This window comes from Podarcis vaucheri (genome assembly GCF_965113315.1).
Source record: "Podarcis vaucheri genome assembly, chromosome: 5".
NCBI classification, from domain to species: domain Eukaryota; kingdom Metazoa; phylum Chordata; class Lepidosauria; order Squamata; family Lacertidae; genus Podarcis; species Podarcis vaucheri.
The window spans coordinates 31582839-31606926 of record NC_138763.1 but is presented as its reverse complement, the minus strand read 5'-3'; the positions used below and the strand labels follow the sequence as shown (position 1 = coordinate 31606926).

At 43.3% G+C, this 24088-nt stretch overlaps 1 protein-coding gene across 1 annotated transcript; it reads left to right on the top strand.

Moving 5' to 3' along the window:
- LOC309531924 (guanylate cyclase soluble subunit beta-2-like) lies at positions 1-24088 on the top strand. Its single transcript, XM_082221780.1, has 16 exons — positions 1-907; positions 2785-2858; positions 8124-8218; positions 8842-9002; positions 9655-9754; positions 11180-11400; positions 11837-11948; positions 12791-12894; positions 13831-14047; positions 14921-15241; positions 16399-16547; positions 17816-17962; positions 19049-19203; positions 20432-20646; positions 21573-21683; positions 23313-24088. Exons 1-16 carry the CDS (start codon positions 905-907, stop codon positions 23462-23464), a joined length of 2337 nt encoding a protein of 778 aa, XP_082077906.1. The 5' UTR covers positions 1-904; the 3' UTR covers positions 23465-24088.

The following is a 24088-nucleotide window of genomic DNA, read 5'->3' as shown; positions in this document are numbered from 1 at the left end:
TTTCATCTTCCAACAAGCCTTTCAAAGTAGAGATCTTTCTCCCTCTGCATCTGCACTGGAAATGTCTTATCCTTTGTGTGTTCGGTGCCCTGAACTGCTTTGGGAGGAAGGGCTGCATATCTATTTAGTAAGTAAACAATCTAGTTCAGTATCGCCCACACTGACCCAGCCCCACCTGGAGACACAAGGGATTGAACCTGAGACCTTTTTGCATGCAAAACATGTGCTCTGTTCCAGACCTATGGCCCGTCCTCAGTTTCTGGCACCTTAAAGACTAACCAATTCATTGTGGCGTAAGCTTCCGTAGACCACAACCGGTTCCATCAGATGCGTGAAATGTAATCTAAAACAGCCCGCAGGCTTGAAGGCGCCAATCAGCCTCTTCGCGGCTCTTGTGGCTCGCCATTTCAGCACCAGAGACCCCTGGACAGCGCCTCCAGTTCCGGGCAGAAGCAACGACTCACGGGCAAGGCAAGGCTGCGCTTCGGCACTTAGAGATGGAGGCGCTGCAGTCATGCAGCGCGCAGAAAGAGGCGCTGTTTTCGTGACGGGGCTGCTCAGATCCTAGGCAGTCAAAGGTGACTTCGTGGCAGGCCGATCGTAACCTTGCAGCGGAAGAAAGGACAGAGCCACAAGCCCGTTGTGAGGCTCCGGAGAAGGGGGTGGGTGGGGAGTGAGCATGGGGGCTGCAGGCTCGCCGCTCAGATTTCCGAGCCCTCGAGGAGAGGCTGGTTCCTTCCACGGTGTCACGACATCCTAGCTCTCCGCCTGCGGAAAGGAGCTGGCCAGGGTCCCCGAACTAACGTGGCGTCTCCGGGGAAGGAGCAGAGAGCCAGAAGGATCACCCTGAGCGACGGGAATAAAGCAATGTTGCACGATTCTATCGCTTGAGTCATGCGCCAGAATGGTGAGTAGCGACTATTTGTCTCCCCCACCGACCCCCAACGAGCTTCCACGGGTGGTTTTTGTTTTGAAAGTTAACAGAGGGATCCGGAGGAGATGCCGATGACTTTGTGTCAAATCGATTTTAGAAAAAGCGTCTGAGCAGTGGGCGGCGGGGAGGGAAGTTGGGGGGGGGGCGTTGTTGCCAGTTTAGCTCTGTTTTGCTTTTCCCGGAGAGAAAGAAAAGCAAGGGATCCTCAACTACTTTGCTCCGGAGCCGCCCTAGTAACTTTGGAGCAAGGGAGCTGAGGACCATGCTAAGGTCTTGGTAGGAGCCAGCGCCACGAGCAGAGGCGACCACGTCCACTCGACGCCCGTCAGTCAAGTGGCTGGAGGACCAGCATCAATAGATTCTGGAGATGGCAACCTGTAGCTGTCCCCTCCCTCCTCGCGTCAGTGGCCGACGTAACCTCCAATGAAGTCCGAGGAACTGTGGCTGATGTCAATAGGGGGCGTCTGGCCGCACGTCGGTCTGGATTCAGGAGGTAGTAAATAAAATACCGTATCCCAAAGCGCACAAGCGTCTGCTCGCGCCCAGTAAAAGTCAAGAAAAGAGTATTACGCACATTCTCATTTTTTAAAAAATAAAAAAAACTGACAAGCCCAGTTGTCCCTTTTGGTCCCCGCTTCTGCCAAAGCTGGAGTGGCTTAGAAATACGGAGAGAGGATTTGTTGTGGTGCGCTAGGACAGTGCTTGGTTTTGGCAATCTAGTTAGCGGCTTGGAGACGCATCAGCGCCGCTGGGTAGAGAGGCGCTGTGGTTATTAAGGCCGCCACCCTTTCAAGACGCGCTTATCTCTAAGCTCCGTTGAACACAGTGGGATTCGGGGCTGATTCAATTCTGCTTCACACCTCAGAGCGTTTGATGCCTTCTCCTATTTATGGATCCGGGAGGCACGCAGAAGCAGGCAAGAGAGAAAGGCTCCCTGTGCAGCAAACTTGTAGAGGGTGGGGATTGTGTAGGACTAGGACATTCATTTTTTACGGAGCTCAGAGGGCGTCCAGAAGAAAAGTGCTTATTACTGAATGGGGGAAGAGAAAACTAAGAGGAGTGGGTGGGCAAGAGCTCACCGTAATTGTACTGACCCAAGTAGGTCATTTTGATCAGGCACTTCTTCTGGGGTTGCGCACCATCTGAATTACTAATCTGCACGACTATTACTGGACATCTAAAGCAGAGTTTTTTCTCATGTGCTTTGTAATAGTACCAAAGAGGCACACAGACATGCAGAGAAAGCTATGCAGAGAGTGCGTGCCCCTGAATCAGGAAAATGGCAAATTCCTCCCTGACTTTTAAGGGAACGGTGTGTTGGTTTCCTTTGCTCCTGTTTCTGGGCTTCTGCCCGGTAAGGATGTTGAATAGCAAGAACATAGGAAACTGGTCCATCTAGCTCAGTACTGTCAGGCTGACATGGTCACCTCAATGTGTTGAGTCCATCAGCTACAGTCATAGAATCATAGAATTGGTGGAGTTGGAAAGGACCACGAGGGTCATCTAGTCCAACCCTCTGAAATTCAGGAATCTTTGGCCCATTGTGGGACTTGAACTCACAACCCTGAGATTAAGAGTCTCATGCTCTACCAACTGATCTATCCAAGTCTGTTATGTAGACTATTATGGTACATTTTAAAAATTCTGAATTACAGCATAATAAGCCTGAAGACACTAATAGTAAACTTCCTTATCTGGCCGATTCTGTATTCGTTGCGTATTCGTTTTGTAAAAGCAAGCCAAAGTTTCATGTAATAAATATAAATGCAAATATCATCCAATGTGATGCAAATGTGGCTTTTTAAAAGAGAACATTCTATTTTCCCATTTTCATGCATTTGCTTTTGCAGTATGGCTTCATCAACACATGCCTGAAGTCTTTGGTGGTTGAAAAATATGGTGAAGAAGTATGGGAGAAATTAAGGTAATTTATACCTGGAGGAATTATTCATAGACTTTCTGTTTTGTTCCCTCTGTGATTTCTAATAATAACAATAATAATTCAGAAACACCTTTTGAAATCTTACGAAGTGTCCTGCAAGGTACAAGTTGACAAGTGCTTCTCTATATGCCCACCAACACACCATAGTCTTAGACATCAGGCCAGTGAATAACAGGAGCATATGGAGTTTGTCCTACTGAGGTGGATCATTTGGTCTGTCTGTCGATCCCAGTATTGTCAACCCCAACCTTTGCCAACCCTACTGCATGCCAGATGTTTTGGGCTACAACTCTCATCGGTCTCAGCTAGTGTGGCCATGCTGATGGGAGTTGTAGATCTAATCATCTAGAGAGGGCGCCATGTTTGCAAAAGGGATTGGGGCGGGTGGAAGGAATTGATACTGTGGCAGCATTTTGCAAAGACACAACATTACTCAGGAATGGAATATTGTTGCATGCCACCCCAATCTCTGAGCCACCCCAATCTCTGAGATTCTAAGGGTGCCAAGTGCTTACCGAGGGTTCATGTTTTCTTCAGAATGAGGGACAGCAGACACTGTGGTGTCTTCATGATATATGGTTTATTTACACATATACACAACCTGAGCCCACAATGGAGAGATTTACAGCAATTAACACCCCCAAGAGGCTTTTGCTTTCCCCAAAAGCAGAAATCAAGCACCTCTTTCTCTCTCTCTCAGGCTTCCACCTGCTTCAGTTTCTCAGCTCTTGCCTTTGTCTTTCTAATTATCAGTCAGTTGAGGGAGAGCGCCCACCTATTTGTTCTCTGGCACCAAGCCACTTCCTTTGTTCCCTTAATGGTTCACCACCTTACCAAAAAGCTAGCCTGGCTATTGCAGGAATTAGAAGAGGGCCAAGGCAACCTAACCCCCACAACTCATAGCAATATGTACGGCCTTCAGAGCAGAGAGACTGAATGCAGGGGCTACCCATTAGATTAAATCTATAAAATTGTAGCACCCCCAAAGGAAAGTAAAAGCACATACGGTACATGCCTAACATCTGGAAGCACAAGACTCTTATAATGACTCAGCATTTGTCCCCGCCCCTGAAGAAAATGCCTTTAGCCAAATAATATTTAAGTGAAAGCAGAAGGAATACCATATTGCAAGAGAATGATTTCCCTGCTCTGAGGATAACCTGAAACAATTACTGAAACAAAGGCAAGAGATTGCCTCATCACATAATGCTACTCTCCTCTAATTGCTTTATTTGTTATGCAAAATGATGCAGAATGGCATGTGGTTGGGTGAACAATTTTGTGACAGAGCAGCGGCTGAAAACTCATCATACTGGAATGAAGCCACATCAAAATTTGAAAGTATTATAGCAGGCATCCTTAGGAAGTGTTATTAACACTAACTGAAAGCATTATACTCTCCCTCCCTCCCTCTGGACATATTCTCTTGACTGCTATGGGCTTATTCAAGGCCCACATTTTAGGAGCATAGGAATCTGCCTTATACTGAGCCACTCCGCCAGCCCATCAAGTTCAGCATTATCTATGGGTGTGCTGAGACCTGGGGATTATTGCATTAGTTTCCTTGGTTATAATGCTAGTGCATCTCTCCTGGTTTCTAACATTCCTTTTACATTGCATTACCTGTTGTGGTATGGAACTGTGGCTTTCTGTTAGATATACTGAGGTCCAGCTCCGAGGGTCTTCTGGTGGTTCCCTCACTGCAAGAAGTGAGATTACGGGGAGCCAGGCAGAGGGCCTTCTCAGAGGTGGCATCTGCCTGTGAAACATCCTCTCATCAGATGTCAAGGAAATAAACAACTATCTGATTTTTAGAAGACATCTGAAGGCAGCCCTGTTTAGGGAAGTTTTTTTTTTTATGATAATTTTTATTACATTTTTTCCAGATTACAGATAAAACAGAAAAAAGAAAGAACATAAAGAATAGAAAGAAAAAAAAAAAAAAACAGAAAATCACAACCATTTCAACGACTTGTTTCAGATTTCTATCGGACTTCCCCACATCTCCCACACAGTGCATTCTTAACAATAAAGTTATCAGCAAATTATAACCTTATTTCGTGTGTTTCTTTGTATTTTCAATTGCAGTTTAAGTTTAAATTCTTATTTTCCATTTACTCTAAAAATATAACATATTGTCATTTTTACCCATTTAAACTTTGATTCTTTCATAAATATTATCCAATTTCATATATAATCAACTTTCGTTGCTGGGGCTAGCCTTCCAAGTCATACGGCATCTTAAGATTCATATAACTTATAATATTTTTGCAAATAGTCTTTGAATTTTTTCCAGTCCTCCTCCATTGCCTCTTCTCCCAAATCTCGGATCCTTGCAGTCATCTCGGCTAATTCCATGTAGTTCATCAGTTGCATCTGCCAGTCCTCCAGTGTGGGTAAATCTTGGGTCTTCCAGTGCTTGGCGATAAGAATTCTTGCTGCTGTTGTAGCATACATAAAAAAGGTTCTATCCTTTTTTAACACCTTCTGGCCGACAATGCCCAGGAGAAAGGCCTCCAGTTTCTTGGGAAAGGTGTATTTAAACACCTTTTTTAACTCATTATAGATCATTTCCCAGAAAGCCTTCACTCTTGGGCAGGTCCACCAAAGATGAAAAAATGTCCCTTCAGCCTCCTTGCATTTCCAACATTTATTGTCGGACAAATGGTAAATCTTAGCAAGCTTGACTGGGGTCATGTACCACCTGTATACCATTTTCATAATATTTTCTTTCAAGGCATTACATGCCGTAAACTTCATACCGGTGGTCCATAACCTTTCCCAGTCCTCAGACATAATGTTATAACCAATGTCCTGAGCCCATTTTATCATGGCTGATTTAACTGTCTCATCCTGAGTGTTCCATTTAAGCAGCAAGTTATACATTCTCGATAATAACTTAGTCTTTGGTTCTAACAACTCTGTCTCGAGTTTCGATTTTTCCACCTGGAATCCTGTTTTTTTGTCTAACTTAAAAACCTCATTGATTTGGGCATAATGTAGCCAATCTTGCACCTTACCTTTTAACTTTTCAAAGCTCTGCAACCTCCAATTACCTCCAATGTTTTCTATTATTTCCCAATACTTCGGCCAGTAGGCCTCCATATTGGGTTTTTTCCGAGCCTTGGCCTCTATTGGTGATATCCACCTCGGAGTTTTGCTCTCCAATAGGTCCTTATATTTTTTCCAGACCATAAATATTGCTTTTCTGACAATATGGTTTTTAAACATTCCAAATGTTTTTGCCTTGTCATACCACAAGTACGCATGCCAACCTAACGAATTGTTAAAGCCTTCCAGATCTAGGACATCAGTGTTTTCTAACAGAATCCAATCTTTCATCCAGCAGAAGGCCGCAGCTTCATAATATAACCTTAAGTCCGGCAGGGCAAACCCCCCCCTCTCCTTTGCATCAGTTAGTATTTTAAACTTTATTCGGGGCTTTTTGCCCTGCCAGACAAATTTAGAGATGTCCTTCTGCCACTTTCCAAAACAATCCACTCTGTCCACAATCTGCAAGGCCTGGAACAAAAACAACATTTTTGGCAAAACGTTCATTTTTATAGCTGCAATTCGGCCTAACAAGGATAGTTTCAATCTTGACCAAATTTCTAGATCTTTTTTCACTTCTGACCAACATTTCTCATAATAGTCTTTAAATAAATTCATGTTCTTGGAACAGAGATTTACCCCCAGGTATTTCACTTTTTTAACAATATTTAGTTCTGTTTCCCTCTGAAACCCCTCTGCTTCATTAACTGTCAGGTTTTTCCCTAACACCTTAGTTTTTTGTTTATTCAACTTAAAACCCGCCACCCGACCAAATTTCTGAATCAATTCCAAAACTCTTTTTGTACTAGATTCTGGCTCCTGTAGTGTTAAAACCAAGTCATCTGCAAATGCTTTCAGTTTATATTGTTTCGCTCCGACCTGGATTCCTTGCACCAGCCGATCCTTCCTTATCATATTCAGCAAAACCTCCAGGACCGAAATAAACAATAAAGGGGAAAGGGGGCACCCCTGACGTGTTCCTTTTTCAATATGAAGATCTTCTGTCACCACATTGTTCACTATCAACTTAGCTTTTTGTTCTGAATAGATTGCTTCTATTCCATTCTCAAACCCCCTTCCCACTCCCATCCCTTCCAAATTTTTCTTCATAAATTTCCAAGAAATATTATCAAAGGCCTTCTCCGCATCAATAAAAATTAAAACTGCTCTGGTGTTAATATTTGTTTGTAAAAGTTCCAGAATATCGATAATATTCCTAGTGTTGTCAAACAAATGTCTACCTGGGAGAAAGCCAGCTTGGTCTTTGTGAATTACTTCGTTTAAAACTTTTTTAAATCTATTAGCCAATATATCTGCAAATATTTTGTAATCCACATTTAGGAGTGAGATGGGACGATAGTTCTTAAGTTGGGTCTTTTCAGTCTCCACTTTGGGTATCAATGTGATGAATGCTTCTTTCCACGTATCTGGTGCCTTCCCTTGTTTAGGGAAGTTTTTAATGTTTGATGTTTTATTGTGTTTTTAATATTCTGGGGAAACCCAGCCAGATGGGCGGTGTATAGATAATAAAATTATTATTGTTATTATTATTGTGCAGCCATCCCACAGTAAATTGCATTTGTACCAGGGACCATGGCATGACACAACAGCAGATGTCATAGGACATGTCACTACCCTTTATGTGCATGTGTGCTTCTGTTCCCCTATGATTACCTCATGAAAATGGTGGGAAAGAGCTATACCAGGGCAGAATGTCTCATTTCACTGCTTGAAGCAAAACAGTAAGTGCTGCTGTTATTCTGCTGTTGCTGCCACATGCCTTCCACTGATGCTGCCAACTGTTCTGCTGACACCATGCACCTTTTCGTATCTGCTGTGGGCAGAGAGGCTGCACAGCTATCAGGGCCAATTTTGGGTGAGATCTCAACCAAGTGGATGCAATTGTGTCCAAAACTGGCATTGGTGGCAGCGGTGCTTCTCTGCTGATGGTAGAGGTGGCGGGCAGGTGGGACACCCGTGAGTGTGTTACCCAGGGGCTTTGGCCCCCTGAAGCAATGGCCTCACCCTCTCTAATGACTGGGCCAGCTCTGGAACTATATGCCAGAATACTGCCCAAAATTTCATCACACGGCTTGATCCTAAGAAGGGTCAGTAGTGGCAGGCCAGCTGACTGAATGAGAGACTGAACCCTAAAAATGTTATAAAAATGCCAGCCAATATTTATTTCTATTACAGAGTCCAAACTGGAGTACAGGATACCTTTTTGACTTTTGAAGTTTACAGAGATGAAATCACAATGCAGCTGATTGATAAGGCATGCAAAATGCTAGGTACGTATGGCTTGGAAAGTAATGCAGCCCTGTCTTCACCACTCCACCAGCAGACCTCCAAGTGTCCCTATTTTCCAGGGATGTCCCTGATTTAGAGAAACCATCCTGGTTTCTGATTTGATCCCACTTTTCCTTAGGATGTCCCTATTTTCATTGCAGAAATGTTGGACTTATCCGACCCCCGAGCCATCTGAAGGAGGCAATCCTGAATAGGGATTTTTTTAAAAAAAGTTTAATGTTTTCTTATATATATGTTTAATGTTTTCTTTTATATATGTTGGAAGCTGCCCAGAGTGGCTGGGGCAACCCAGTAAGATGTGTGGGGTATATATAATATCATTATGGAATGGAATGTCCCTATTTTCATTAAAGAAATATTGGAGGGTCTGCGTCAGCCACCACTGCATGTAAAGCACTTACAAAGCACAAGGCTTTCCCCAAGGAATCCTGGGAACTGTAGTTGGTTAAGGGTGCTGGGAATTGTAGCTCTGTGAGGGATAAACTACAGTTCTTGGGGTTCTTTCGGGAAAGTCATGTGCTTTAAATGTGTGCTGCATACATAGCCCTAGTTAAACTGGGTTCTTGATCCTAAAACATTAATTAATAAACAATTATTTTCCCAGATGTTCCCCCCGATTTGGTCCTGAAGCAGTTTGGAGAATATTTCTTTGAATTCTGCAAGCGGTCAGGTTATGACCATATGCTGCGGACTCTGGGAGGGAACCTCTATGAATTTATAGAGAATCTGGATGCATTGCACAGCTACCTAAGTCTGTCTTACCAGGTAAGTGGAAATAACTTTTGTGGTTCTACATACACAGCACATGTTCACAGCAGCATAATATGAGATATGTCTATTATTATACATACTCTCACTGATTAGTTTGGTGTATTGACCTTGGGCTGGAAATATTTACCGTATTTTTTGCACCATAACACTCACTTTTTTCCTCCTAGAAAGTAAGGGGAAATGTCTGTGTGTGTTATGGAGGAAATCCCTACGGGTGGCATGCCTACGGATTTTCCTCCTCTAAAAACTATGTGCGTGTTATGGTCGGGTGCGTGTTATAGAGCGAAAAATATGGTAGCTGCTGTTTGATTGCCTTTCTCCATTGCATAAGGAGCAGAGGTGCTTGAGTCCAGTCAGGGTTGTTGTTGTTTTTTTTTTTTTGGGGGGGGGAAAGAAGCCAGAGAGATGTAACATTAACTCATGGAATGCCCCCTACCTCTTAGAACTTTGGAATACAACTTGTTTTTCTATATTTGTTAAATAGTGAGTTTAATTGTAATTGTAATTTGGTAGAACCACCACCACAGCCCAAATCACGTGCTTAATTTGGTGCCCAGGAAGGTTGCCCATTCTGCTTCAGGGCAATCTTGAAAAATGAGCTGAAATATGAGATGCGTGATTATTAAGAACTCTGGGTGTTTTTCAGGAAATGAATGCTCCTTCATTTAGGGTGGAAAAGAATGAAGATGGGTCAATGCATTTGCATTATTACTCAGACAGGCGAGGCTTGTGCCATATTGTTCCAGGTATGTAGTTTCCTCTGGAATGGATTTTGAAAGGTGGAATAGTCAGCTATTGGATTAATGTCTTCTGAATGTCCTGCACACTGTGTTTTTCTCTTTACAGACCTCTTCCAAACCCTCCATTCACTATAAACTAGCAGTTGTCCTAGTGTTGTGATGCCGTGCTGATTCCTGCCATCATTCTTATTATATATTTATATAGAGAATAATAGCTCTGTAACAAAGACCGGCCCTCTATGCACTGACTGAAAAACAAACAAACAGGGAAAAGGACTTAGTTAAAATGTCATAAATTTACGGTTGCCACATTTCAAGACGTAAAATTCACCCCAAAGAGGCAAAGAGTGATACTCAAGTACACACTTTCTGGTTCTGCTGGCAAAAACCTGGACAGTTTGTCAATTTTTCAATATTCCACATGGATGCTACTATCACCGTTTGAATCCCAGACATACCTGGGAAATTCCTGACATATGACAACCCTAATAAATTGCTATGGTGATTCAGATGTTTAATTTGAAATCAATCTGGGTTTGAGTTTCTTGGTGTCTCTGGTAACCTTTCTTTTACATCATGGCTGTTGGCTGGTATAATGGATGTATGATCTGTATTTTTTTATTGGTACTGTTGCTGTGGGTTTTCATGGCCTTTGGCTAGAACAATAAACTTCACATTGTTGTATCGTCTATTGGGCTGCCATCGAAGACTTCTTGGATACTATAATTTGTCCAAATACAGCAGCTAGGCTGGTTGGTATGGATTGTGCCATCAGAGTTTGTATGCCATCAATTCTGGCATAATCCTGAAATGAAGCAAGGTGTGTCGGAGGCATTTTGGGCTTGTTTGAAGTGATGCAGGATCACTACAAGATGGCATGTGTTGAAGGAGGAACCCCTGTCGTGTTTCATGGCACATGGATGATCCAGACATGGGGGGGGGGGGAATTCTGCAAACAAGTGTCTGCTAAAAGCAAAAGCAATGTCTCTAAGCTTAGTATTAGTTTAGGGTGGGGTGATTGAGGAAAGGAAAGAAAAAGGCAGAGTAGGGAGTAGGTGCAGAGGAAGATTTTTGCTCTCACTGACAAATCTAGTTTGCAATCAGAGGGATTTTTTAAAATTCATCTCGAAAGTAATCCCCCCCCCCGTTCCTACTCCAGAAACACTTTAAAAGTATGTAGCACCTGAGGCCCTGGACCCATTTACTTGTAATTTAGCAGATTTTATCCAATCTTTATGGGCTACAATACCTGCAAATTTCATGCACTTCTGTTAACAGAGGGGGAAAGTTATAGCCATTCAACAAATTCCCGATTTGTGAATGGAGGCAAGAAAATGAATCAGACTCGAGCCTCCAAGCATCAAACTGACGTCCAAAACAAATCACTGCATATCCCCAATAACATCTAGTTTTTTTTTTCTTTTGCTTCAGGAATCATTGGTGCAGCAGCTTTGGATTTTTTCAACATTGAAATTTCCATGGAAATAGTCAATCAGTCAGAAGAAGAAGAAAGAACAGGGAAAAAGGAACACATTGTATTTCTTGTGACACAAAAACCTGTATTTTCATACAGAAGGCGAAATAAGTTCTCTTCCTCTTCGCCGTTCCATTCACGTTCCGGAACACTGGTGGAAAAACAGCTGAATAAAGAGGTACTGTGATATTCATTATTGTATGGAGTCATGTATGTATTGGCAGGAAGACCTATATATAAAATATATAGCATCAAAGCAGTTTTAAAGTAATAGGTTGTCTTCTACATCATCATCATTATTGAAATTACTATTAGTATTAGTATTGCTACCATTATTGTTGTTGAAAAAAGAAAACAGGTGTCAATATAAGACACTTCATGTTCAGAATCCAGGCATATGCTCAAAACTCTGGATATTTGCCTCCAAAGAGTTTGAAACAGTGAAGGATACTGGAAGATATCCCAAGCGCATTCCAATTCAAGAGTAGGAAGAAATTTAAGTTGCTTGTGCCTCCCATTATTACATTAATTATTTTGCTGACGCAAAGACCTTGGTACACTTCTCACTTTAAATTTTTTAACAGTTTGGCAATTGCTTTGGGTTCATTCCACAGGATACTGAAAGAGCCACGAACAAGAACAGGGATAAAGCCACCCCCCCTTTGACATGCTCTGTCAAGAAAAGTCACTGGGAAACAATTAAAGGAATTGTAACAATAGGAAAAGGTAAAAGTGTAACTTTCAAAAAAGCATTTGGCATCATTCATTAATGCTTTCCATATGGCATTTAAAACCCAGTCTTTTTCATTAAATATTATTAATTTCTATCCCATCTTTCCTCCAAGGAGGTCAAGGTGGTGGACCTTCTTCATTTTACCCTGATAACAATCTTGTGCGGTGGGTTAGGCTGAGAGATGATGAATGAGCTCCATGTCCGTGTTGGGATTTGAACTCTGTTCTCCAAGGTCCTAGCCCTCCAACACTCTAACCACTACACCATAGTGGAATCCCAGTAAAAATGACCACATTGTATTAAGGAAAAACACAAGATAATGCTTGTGTTTACATGTCATAAATTTTTATTTTTGAAAACCCTTTCCAGGTTCTAATTTATAGTGGAAACCTCTTCAGCCTGTTCTTCCAATCACATCATATTCATATACAGTGGTACCTCGGGTTACATACGCTTCAGGTTACAGACTCCGCTAACCCAGAAATAGTACCTCGGGTTAAGAACTTTGCTTCAGGATGAGAACAGAAATCGTGCAGTGGCGGTACAGCGGCAGCGGGAGGCCCCATTAGCTAAAGTGGTACCTCAGGTTAAGAACAGTTTCAGGTTAAGAATGGACCTCTGGAACGAATTAAGTACTTAAGCCGAGGTACCACTGTACATGGAAAGTCCCCAGGTACATTATTCTGGAATTCTTGGAGGAAGACGGAGGGAAATGAATTTATTTATGAATGAGAATTAAATTATCTTGCAGAATCATGCTACCTGAATAATGGTACTGATTCTATCAGGGAATTATGATAGGATTGAAATTATTACCCCACCCCCCATATTGCAGGACGACTTCTGAAAGGATTTGATCCTGTCTATCCTAAGACCCTCTGCATAGATCCGAAGACGTTTTGCAATGGGCTTCCTTTCCACATTGTATTTGATGAAGAGGTGAGTCAAACTCATTTCCCTACATAGCCATTTTACAACACAATCTTCTTAGACTTAGTAACTTAGAATAAAATCACAGTGAGTTCAGTGGGACTCGTTCCAAGACAAGTAGGCATAGGATTACAGATTCAATCACCTAATGTAATAAATTGTTTACTGCTACTGCCTACTGTTGACCTAGAAGCTTGTTCTCATGATAAGTTAACCTGAGACATTCTGTTTCATAATATATTAATACTGGGATTAATAACTACCCTTCCAGTAGTTAGCTGCTGAAAATTGCCCAGGCGGCAATCGAGCATCGTCTTATAGCCTACTTTTCACCATTATTCCAGCATGGTCCCAGTAACACTGTTATGTGAGACAATGCAAAATCCACTCCAGCCTTTAAGTAGAGAGGCATGGGATGGAGGCTGTGAGGCTGAGTGTGCTGCCTCTGCCCCCTGTCACTCTTCTGATGGTGTTCCATCAATGGTAGGACAATCTTCTAAAGGAGGAAGCCTTCTGTCCCTTCCCTGCATGCATTCAGGGTTCTAAGATGTACAGCAAAGCTTTCATGTGTACAAGAGGCCCCCTCACTTCAGAAGATAACTCTCCAACTCATGGAGGATGGTTGGAGCAGCGGCAAGGGGTTGGAAATAGTGGACTTCCGTCTCATGTTTCCTTACCTTTGGGATGGGGGACCTTTGGCCCTCTGGATGTTGTTGGACTCCAATTCCTACCAGCTCCAGCAAGCCTGGCCAATGATCACAGATGATGGGAGTTGCATCCCCAACCTTGCCACTGCCCTATCAACCTAGTGATAATGCTGCTAAGTGGTTGGCTCTGTGGCGCTACCATTCCATGCTGGCTGCTCCCGTACTTACTCCAGAGGTAGGATTGCAAGACAATTTTGAGGGGGGTTGACGCTAAAGAGTTGTGATTCAATCTTTTAAGCTTAGAGTGAAGCAAGCCGGAGTCAGCATTCAAAAGATCGTGCCAGGCCTTCAGACACTGGGCATCCGCCTCAACCAATACTTCAGTATCGTACGTCCTGAAGTGAAATTCACCATCTCCAGTGTCCAGAAATTTATCAACAGCCAATTTGTTTTCCGGACCAAGAGGGAGATGATGCCAGAATCTTGGAAGCAGCGTCCTATGTTAGAACTGAGAGGTAACTCATTGTCTCCATAAATATCGGGGTCAGGCATGATTAAGGTGACTGGATGAAGAGCTGGCTGCAGGGCTGGCCAACCCTTGAAGGGTGTTAAGGCACTTGCTTCAGGCCAGGTTCTGAGGGGTGGGACACCCATCCCCACCCACTGTTACTCCCCACTGCCTGTCGCCTGGACAGTAGCAAATATGGGAGCACCCTCCCCCCAAATCTATTCCCTAACCCTCTCCTCCCTCCTTGAATTCTGAAATTGTGTCTTCATTGTAATAATTGAGACAACTTTTTATATGTTCTGGGTGTTAGGATTCTTTTCCTGTGTTGCAGTCATGGGATTGGTTTTATCACATGATGGTGTATGTTTTCATTCCACATTGTGGGAAGTGACGGAGACAGGATGTTTTTATTACTGTGTTTCCATGATGTAGGACTTTTGTCCTTTGTTCTCTCTTTGCTGTATGATGCTGAAGAGGAAGGAGCTGAGTTACAATATATACAAGTATATATATGTTAATAAACATAGTTTAGCCAAAAAGCTGCGCTACTGAGTCTGAACGCTGACTGCCTATACTTTGCTGACCCTGAAGTGTGCTGATGCCTCTGAGGTATTGAATGTGATGTTTGAACTGGAGAAAGATTTTGAATCTCCTGACAGACCGGGGGGAGATAACATGCCAGTCGGGCATGTGTCTCTGCTAGACTCCTACTCATGTGTAGGACCTCCTGACACTGGGTGGAGTAGAAGTCTAGTGAAGGGTTGGAAGTTTAACAATGCAGATATAATCTAGAGGGAAAGAACAGCAACTAAAAACTTAAATAACTAGAATGAATGGCATGAAGGAATAGTACCTGTGATTCTGTATTTTTTTTAATCAGGTCAGATGATTTGGATGGAGTCTGCCCAGTGCATGCTGTACCTTTGCTCCCCTCTCCTGCGCACGCTGCATGAGCTGGAAGAGAGGCACATGCACATCGCCGACATTGCCCCCCACGATGTCACCAGGGATTTGATCCTTCTGAACCAGCAGCGGCTGGCTGAGATGGAGCTGTCCAATCAGCTAGAGAGGAAGAAAGAGGAGCTGCGGATTCTGTCAAAGCATCTCGAGGAGGAGAAGAAAAAGACGGAAGCCCTTCTCTACGCCATGCTCCCAAAGCATGTGGCCAACCAGCTCAAAGAAGGGAAACGAGTCGAGGCAGGTGAATGAGCGCGAGGCAGATAAAACATTTGGGGCCAATGTGCAGGTGCTTAACTTGTAAGGAAGACCAAAACGAGGAACTTCAGAGAAAAATTGGTCCAGGCTCCCTTTCCCCCTTAATCTACTGTTGCCATTAGCCATTCATTTTAATGCCAAGGATTGGAAACTTCTGGTCCTTCACAAATTTGTTGAACTTCAGCTCCAATCTCCCACCCAGCCAGTATGGCTAATAGTCAGGGAAGAAGGTAGTTCATCGGTGTTCCCCAGAGCACCTCCATTGTTTAGAGGGAACATACTTCTAAATATCAGATGTTGGGGAGAAAGAGCAAGGGAGGGCTGTTCTCACCAGGTCTTGCTTTGGAAGCTTTTAGAAGCATCTGGTTCTCCATTGTGAAACTAAATGCTGGACTAGATGAACTTTTGATGTGATCTAGCAATGCTCTTCTTGTTTTTATATGGATGGAGAGTTAAGCATGTGCTTAACTCTTATAACAAAAGGGACTGAATCACTCTTGGCTTAGATCAGGGTGGAGAATCCGTGACTCTCCAAGTTCTGTTGGACTACAACTCTCAGCATCCCAAACCATTGGCCATGCTGGCTGGGGCTAATGTGAGAGATGGAGTTCAACAACTTTTGGAGGGCCAGAGGTTCCCCATCCTCAGGCTATATCATGCATGTATATATGTATGCATATATATATGGTTGGCTGTTAGGATCTTGTGCTGTGCAGTTGCATGAATTTTAGCTATGTAACCGCCAAGGGCCTTCTGGTGGTTCCCTCACTGCAAAAAGCCAAGTTACAGGGAACCAGGCAGAGGGCCTTCTCGGTAGTGGCACCTGCCCTGTGGAAACCCTCCCACCAGATGTCAAAGAGAACAACAACTACCAGACTTTTAGAAGAAGGCAGCCCTGCTTAGGGAAGCTTTTAATGTTTGGTGCATTACTCTATTTTAATATTTTGTTGGAAGCCGCCCAGAGTGGCTGGGGAAGCCCAGCCAGATGGGCAGGGTATAAATAAGAAATTATTATAATATTATTATTATTATTACATTTTTTTAAAATTACAAGATCTAGATATCTAGTATAGGTACAAGTCTTGACCACATTTATTCACAAAACTATCCTCACTCCTAACCTTTGTCCTTTTGGGCTTGCAGGAGAGTTTAAAGAGTGCACCATATTATTCAGCGATGTTGTAACTTTCACCAACATTTGTGCCCAGTGCGAACCTATTCAGATTGTCCTCCTGCTAAATGTGATGTATCTGCGATTTGACAGGCTGACCACAGTGCATGATGTCTACAAGGTCAGTGACAAATGTCCAGCCACAGTTTCATGAAAGTGATGTTAGGGGGAAAGATGCCAAGGACCATTTCTCTCTCCTCCTCTTCCTCCTCCCCCTCCCACTTGGTACCTTGTAATTCCCTGCTCTCTTTGGCTCCACCTTCTCAGCAGCCCCTATAAAAGAAAGGAGAAAAGAGATGGGTAAAATTCTCCTGTCTTATTCCCGATACCTGGGCTCTGATGCCCCCATTCCTTTTGCTTTGCTCTGCCTGAATCCTGTCTAAAGTGTGTGCATCTTCTCCGTCTGCTTTACCCTTAATGTGGGGGTGGGGGTGGAAATGTCTTTGCGATGACAGTGTGGGCAAGGCTGTCACATGCCCACTGCAGCCTGTTGAAAGACATCAGGTGGGATGCAAATAGCAGCAGCAAAATGCACAAAGGAAGTTGAGGTGGAAGTATGCTGACTAGCACACAGCAGCAAGGGAGAGATAAAAAACAAAGGTGACCTCTGGCCCCATGAAGTTGTTTAGAAGGAATATGAATTGAGAGTGGGAGAATAGGAGAATGGGGTGTGGGGAGGAGTGGTAGAGATAAAGCAGAAGGTCAGGGTGAGACAGCTGTGAGAGAAACATGAGTGAAAGAAAGGGATAGCTGGGGGGGGGCAGTAAATCTGAGGTTACAAACTCTGTGGCAAGCCTGTGATGCCAGAGAGAATTTATGAGGACTGCATATAACAAACAGGATCCAGTGCTGAGAAGCTACTAGGGAAAACCTGGAGTAAGGAACCATTCTTGGACTCTGAGGCCACCCTGTGTGTTGTTATAGAGAGCAAGAATCCTGATGGTTTTCCTCTGAGGCATTCCATGGCATCTGTGCACTGGCTTATCAGTAGCTGTATCAGAAGAGAGGGTGGCCGTGATTTAAAAAAACACACGCTGCACAAAATCACAAACAGAATGCATTGTAATGCTTTAGTTTCTTGAAGAACGTAAAAACATTACATTCAAAACAGCAATGTTATGTGTTAAAATAATTTGAATATCAGAAATGTGAGAATTCTCTGGTAATGATATTTCACACTAACCCTCTCTCCCCGAAACCAGATCTTAAAATAATTAGGCAAGTCCTAACTAATATCATAATTCATTCATTGATTTATAGTGTTAACATGCCACCCCAATCTCTGAGCGGTGCGATGTTCCAGGGGTTCCAGGCACTTACCCTGGAATAATAATGAGCTCAGACAGAGACTATTGGCATGGCAGGGTTTGTCTGCTTCTTTTTTTAAAGGTGGAAACCATAGGAGATGCCTACATGGTAGTAGGGGGTGTTCCTGTGCCTGTATCCACACATGCTGAACGGGTTGCCAACTTTGCGCTGGGAATGATCATAGCTGCAAAAGACATAAAGAATCCAGTGTCTGGGAATCCTATTCAAGTGAGTAGCTAATAGACACATGCACATCATCTGCTTACTATTTGCAAATGGAGATGACGCAATGTAGGGCCATAATGATCAGCAATCTCAGACTTGATTTGTGCGTCATGTGCAGTAAATTGTAGGCTTCTAGGCTGTCATAATAAAAAGCCAGCATGTAAAAGATCCCGTTGGTTGGCTTGACAAGTTCACTGGGATGACTAAAGACCAACGTCCCAAAGGCCATCAGTTCTTTTCAATTGCAAGGTATTTAATGTGCACACAGAGCTCTGAACCCAGCAAGGGTACCATAATTCAGTTCAAGGGAACAGGAAGCTTTGTGCATGCAAAGGGATGAGTGTGTGGAGCTGGCTTGTGCATTAACACAACAGGGATCCCTGATCATGCAGGAGGGCAAGTCTCTGCACAGAGAGATTTGGACTGGGGGATATATGGCTAAAGGTTCTGTTTTCATATGTGAGATGCAAGGGCTAGAAGGACAGGAGACCATGAGCACACACAAATGTCTCTGCAGGATTGGTCCTGAGGCCTGGAGGACCCATTCAGCCCCCAGGCCTGCGATTCCCCCATTCCTGTTATAGAAATTCCCATTTTATGTACTCGATAACTCCATTTTCTTTCAAAGGGTTGGGGATGTTGAGCAAGACGTTCCTGGTAGATTGTGTCCTCCTGTGTCAGCTGTAGTAATGTCCTTGCAAGTGTGATCGAGAGAGTTGCACTTATTTTCAGACCTCTGAATTCAGGGCTAGAGCTTCAGTTTCTGTCTCTCAGAAAGAACAGCCTGATCGATTTGCTTCCCACCCTGTACCACAATGCTTATTAATAGTATCAATTTTTATGAAGAATTACAATGGCCTGGGTTCAAGAGTGCTTAGAAGCCATTTTGGCATGTAAGCAGTATATAAATTTTATTATTATTTATTATTATTATTATTATTATTATTATTATTAAACAGAGTTCATCATAGGGAACTGTGGATTATGGTTTGTGACTGTTTAGTTTGTGTTTTAGAACTTATGGATAGATTGTGCTTGAAACAAAACCTGTTGTGGAAGTGATCTTTTCCCCAAAAAACTCTTGCTCAGATCAGAGTTGGGATCCACACAGGGCCTGTCCTTGCTGGAGTTGTTGGAGAAAAAATGCCACGTTATTGCTTGTTTGGAGACACAGTGAATATAGCATCCCGGATGGAGAGCCATGGGGTACCAAGCAAAATTCACCTGAGTGCCAGCGTTCATCAGTGAGTAAGCTCTGAGACAATCCATTAATAGTGCTTTGCACTGAACTCTTGACTTGGCATAGGGCTGTTAATGGCTACTATTCATAAGGGATAGATTGCCTCCTGTATCAAAGACAATATGTCTCTGAATATCAGCTGCTGGGGAGCACACCCCCCCCCTTGTGATAGGATAGTGTCTGCTTTCTTATTGGAGCTTCTTTAAAAGTATTTAGATTTGTTCCCAAATTAGTGGAGTTAATTACCAAATGTTCCCTTCCTACAAAAATACATGTCATTTACATTTTGGCTGTTGAGCTCTACTTTACTGGGGAATGGTGATTTTTGTGGTTGTGGTTTTGAAAATACTAGATAGATGATGGCACGATTTAGAGCACAGAAGTTCCTAAAATGGTTTGTTCACAGATGATGGTGACCTAGCTATATCAACATCATCCAAAAAGAATCCTTAGATTCTGGGCGTAGATTCAACCTTCCTCACTCAAGATCCCTTAGGGTTAATGTGAGATCCTTGTTTTGCTGAAAATTGCAGTGGGATCATTTTTAGTGCAGTAATTTGGGTGGTGACATGGAATGTCTTGTTTGTCTGCCCTGGCTGAGATGTACTTTAAATGCATGTTACAAGAGAACAATGTGGAGAAAGGCATTAATGTAGACAAGGAGCCTTATAAGAATCCTTGCTTCTGTGAAGGGATGAATTACTGTAATAAAATGCATGTTTCCCCTGCATTTTCTGCATTTTAAAGAAAATAGCCATTGACTTTAATTAATTCTGAATGAGTGGTTTTTTTTAGATTCTAGTATTTATTTATAGCATCCTACCTGAATGGGCCCCACCAATTTGCACTGAACACGGGGACATAAGCATCATTGTATAAGAACAGTGATATTGCTAAGCGGTGACAAAAGGGCAGGCACTGTTCATGCCATTCAGGACACTGTCATAACATCACTAATATTTCAGGCAGGTGCAGAGCCTGTGCTTGAAGGTGTTGGGCTGTGAGTTCAGAGCCATCATTCTATAGCCATGAGTCATTCTGGAAGGCAAGCATTTCAATGCATGTTCTTTTATAGGCTTCTGCTAGTTAAATTACCATTGTGTCACCATTCCAGGTCTTTCAACAGAACCTAAGCCATGTTGAACTTTCCACATTAGAGGCTGATATAATTATTGTCATTGTGCCATTTTCATAACCCACTGCTTAGATGTGCTGCTTTATTTATGTTTCAGGTGCCTAAAGGACAAGAATTTTGAAATGACGGAAAGGGGAGAAATTGATGTAAAGGGCAAAGGGAAAATGCACACTTACTTCCTGGTCCGGAATACAATGGCAACTGAGGATGAGGTCATGGGAAGACCACCGAGGGATCCTGTTCCCAGCCATGAATCTGCTCAACTGTCTCTCGAGTGCAGCGCTGAAGCATTCCAAAGCACATGTCCACAAGGTAGAGGAAGGAGAACAAATGGACTCCTTTTTATTTCATCATTTTGCTGTTTCTGATGCTCAGGCCATGAGTGCCCTTGCTTATGTTGTCAGCAGGACATCACCCATCATGCACTTTATCACATACACAGCCCAACAAGATAACAACAAGAATCCGCCCACACCACAGGAATCAATCTGCAATCATAGCAATCAACACATGCACACACACACACACACACACACACACACACACACACACACACACCACACACACACCACTCAAACAAATCTCACTACAGCCAGCCAAAGACAACCAATCACACCCTAGGCCACCTCCAACATCTCTCACTACCAAGGAAATACAACAAGCAAATAGTAAGAGAACCCACATGTGATGCTGATACAAAACCCCACACATACACTAAGTAGAAGAATAGAAGTATGGCCACCCCACCCCACCCCACTCACCATTCCTCCCTCCACCTCTTCGCCCCTTTTCTTCCTAATGTAACGCTAATGTCTCACAACAAATGAAACTGATCTGTAGAAAACGCAGCTTGAAAAAAGAGACATTGCAGGTATTTTTGTAAACTAAGAAATCTTAATAAAAATACATTTGAGAGAGAGAGAGAGGGAGGGAGGAAGAGAGATATCAGCAGGCTTGAGGGAACTCCAAAGTTAACAGAAGCATAAAATATATATTTTTTTATATTGGGAAACAAGGGACTCCAAGGGAAGTGAGCAAGCTAACCATGGAAAGCTGACTGAAGTTTGAGGGGTGGGGAACAGAAAACCAGGTGGAAGGCAAAACAACATGGAGTATTGTGTTGGAGGACATGGCTGACTTACTGGAAAAGTTAACAGGAGAAGCCATGCTGCAATATTTTGATGCAGGACCCAGCTGTAAAAAATAAATGACACGTACCTATTTCTATTCCTTTTCAGATTCAGATGAGACATCGCTTCCTATCATAGCAATGAAATATGCAGATAGCCCCATAGAAGCACACACCAGCGTCAAAGGAAGAAATGAATCAAGAGCAAAGGACTTAGCAGGTACAGTGGTACCTCGGGTTACATACGCTTCAGGTTACATACGCTTCAGGTTATGGACGCTTCAGGTTACAGACTCTGCTAACCAGAAATAGTAGCTCGGGTTAAGAACTTTGCTTCAGGATGAGAACAGAAATCGCACAGTGGCGGTGCAGCAGTAGTGGGAGGCCCCATTAGAGAAAGCGGTGCTTCAGGTTAAGAACAGTTTCAGGTTAAGAATGGACCTCCAGAATGAATTACGTTCTTAACCTGAGGTACCACTGTATTAAGAAGTCAGGCTGAAGTTAGGGTTTGTGGGAATGGGGCTATGATACACCCCACCTCTGGGGTGGGGCAATGGTCCTAAGGGGCTCTATCCTTGGTAGCAGTGACCAAGGCCAGCAGCCAAGCTGCCTGCCCAGCCCCGCCAAGCCACCTCCCACCCACCCAATGGGTCTCCTCACAGGAAGGCAGGGAGGGAAGAGGTGGAGACAGAGAATGACAACAGAAAGAATGTAATCTGGGGCATGGAGGGGCACCCTGCCACCACCTTCACCATCAAGAGTAGGATGGGTGGCAGAGGGAAGAGGGCAGCAACGTGGGGGGCACAGTGTGATGGTTTGCCTTGCCCCCACCCTCCCAGGGACAGTCCTGCCAGGATTCCAATAACTTCAACCTTTGATGGGAGACACAGCAGTCATGTTTGCCTTGTTGCCCTGCACTACGAAATAACTTGATGTTGATAAATAACTCTATGATTCTATGATACTGACATCATATGATGCACCAGTTTGCATTCACGCTACTGGCTCTCAAATCACAGCACATTCAAGTTAGTGGCTGAGTAGAGGCATAGGAAGGGTAGGTATTCATTTGGGAAGAAGGAAAACAGTCCAACCCACAAACTAACCTATAGCTTCCGGAGATATTTCAAGGCAAGCAGCCTGGCTTTTGCTTGTTTTAGCTTTGGGTTTGATGTACATTCTCATGTTACTAGAGAGATGAAGCTCTGTGTTAGAAAATGCATGCAGTATAAAATGATTGAACTATGGTGCAAATGTCTTTTCTTTTGTCAAGAATACATGGTCTGGAAAGCCATAGCATGTATTAGATGAAAAAAATGCTCATTCAAACTTTATATCAGTATTTCTATCCAGCAGGTCTTGTGGCCCCTGTGAAATGGGAGGCTGTTTCAGAGTAGCTTTTTAAGAAAATCTCTCAATGTGTTCTAAGCAAAATCTTTGTCCTATAGTACTCAAATATATATTGATGAGGCAAGAAGACACCTAAAAAGGGTTTATTCTCCACAGAGTGGAGTGTGGAGGGGTGTTGGGAGAGGATTCCTTCAACATAACACTGAGATAGCCAACACGGTGCCCACTAGATGTTGTTGCACTACAACTCCCATCATGCTGGCTGGGGGTGATGGGAGTTGGAGTCCAATAACATCTGGAGGGCACTGCATTGGGTATCCCTGATGTAGCACATAGCACTTGGCACTGAAAACAGAGCTTCTCATCACGGTTCTCTCCATTCTCAGGCTTTAAAATGACCCCAGATTTTCAAGATCATGTTAGACTCAGGCTTGATGCTGTTATTAAGACAGGGCCCACCATCTTTAAGAGCTCTCATGGAAGGAACATGTCTTTACAGGCAAACCTCATGATTCAGAGACCAATGTAAGTCTCCATGGTGACCAGCAGTCAAGCAAAGATCCTTATCATCTTACACAAGGCAGAAGCAAGCCAGCAGCAGCGGCACCGCGGATCAGGAACGTCCGATCCAATTTCTGCAATTTGCTTTAAGAAGCTCCTGACTTTTAAAGTTGAAGAGTACAAGTGTGTTCTGTAATGTAATGTTTTGCTGTTGCTCTCCTGGAGTCCTGACTTCGCATACAGTAGTAGTACATCAAGTGCACTGATATTGACATATTTTGAAATCACTGGTAGCAATAATGAAAGCAAACTCTGGGTATTTCCCTGTTTGCAGTCTTGACTTGTTTTCTGTGTATGAACATGACACATCTTGTTGTGTGAGATTGAAGGGAGTTGTGCTCCAGATGTCCGCGAATTTAAAAGTCTTTGTCACCTTATCCCCAAACTGTGTTTGACTTCCAAAAAAAGAAAAAGAAAGTAGAAACATAGGAGGATATAACTGGCATGGCAGTGCATTTAAGCTTTACTAAGGGCTCATCCAGACTTTGCTTTTGTGCTGTGTTTTCTAGGCACAGCTCTGCGCTTTAAAGCTCTGGGCTCAAGCGCTCCCCCCCCACAGTGCTTTCCCCACAAAATCCCACTCTTTACCACTGAATCAGAGCAAGTGGCAAATTGCCATTTGTTCCAATTCAGTGCTAAAGTCTTCCTGGGGAAAGTGGTGGAGGAAAACAAAGAGCTCAGACATGGACCAGGAATGGTCCTGTGCCTGAGAAA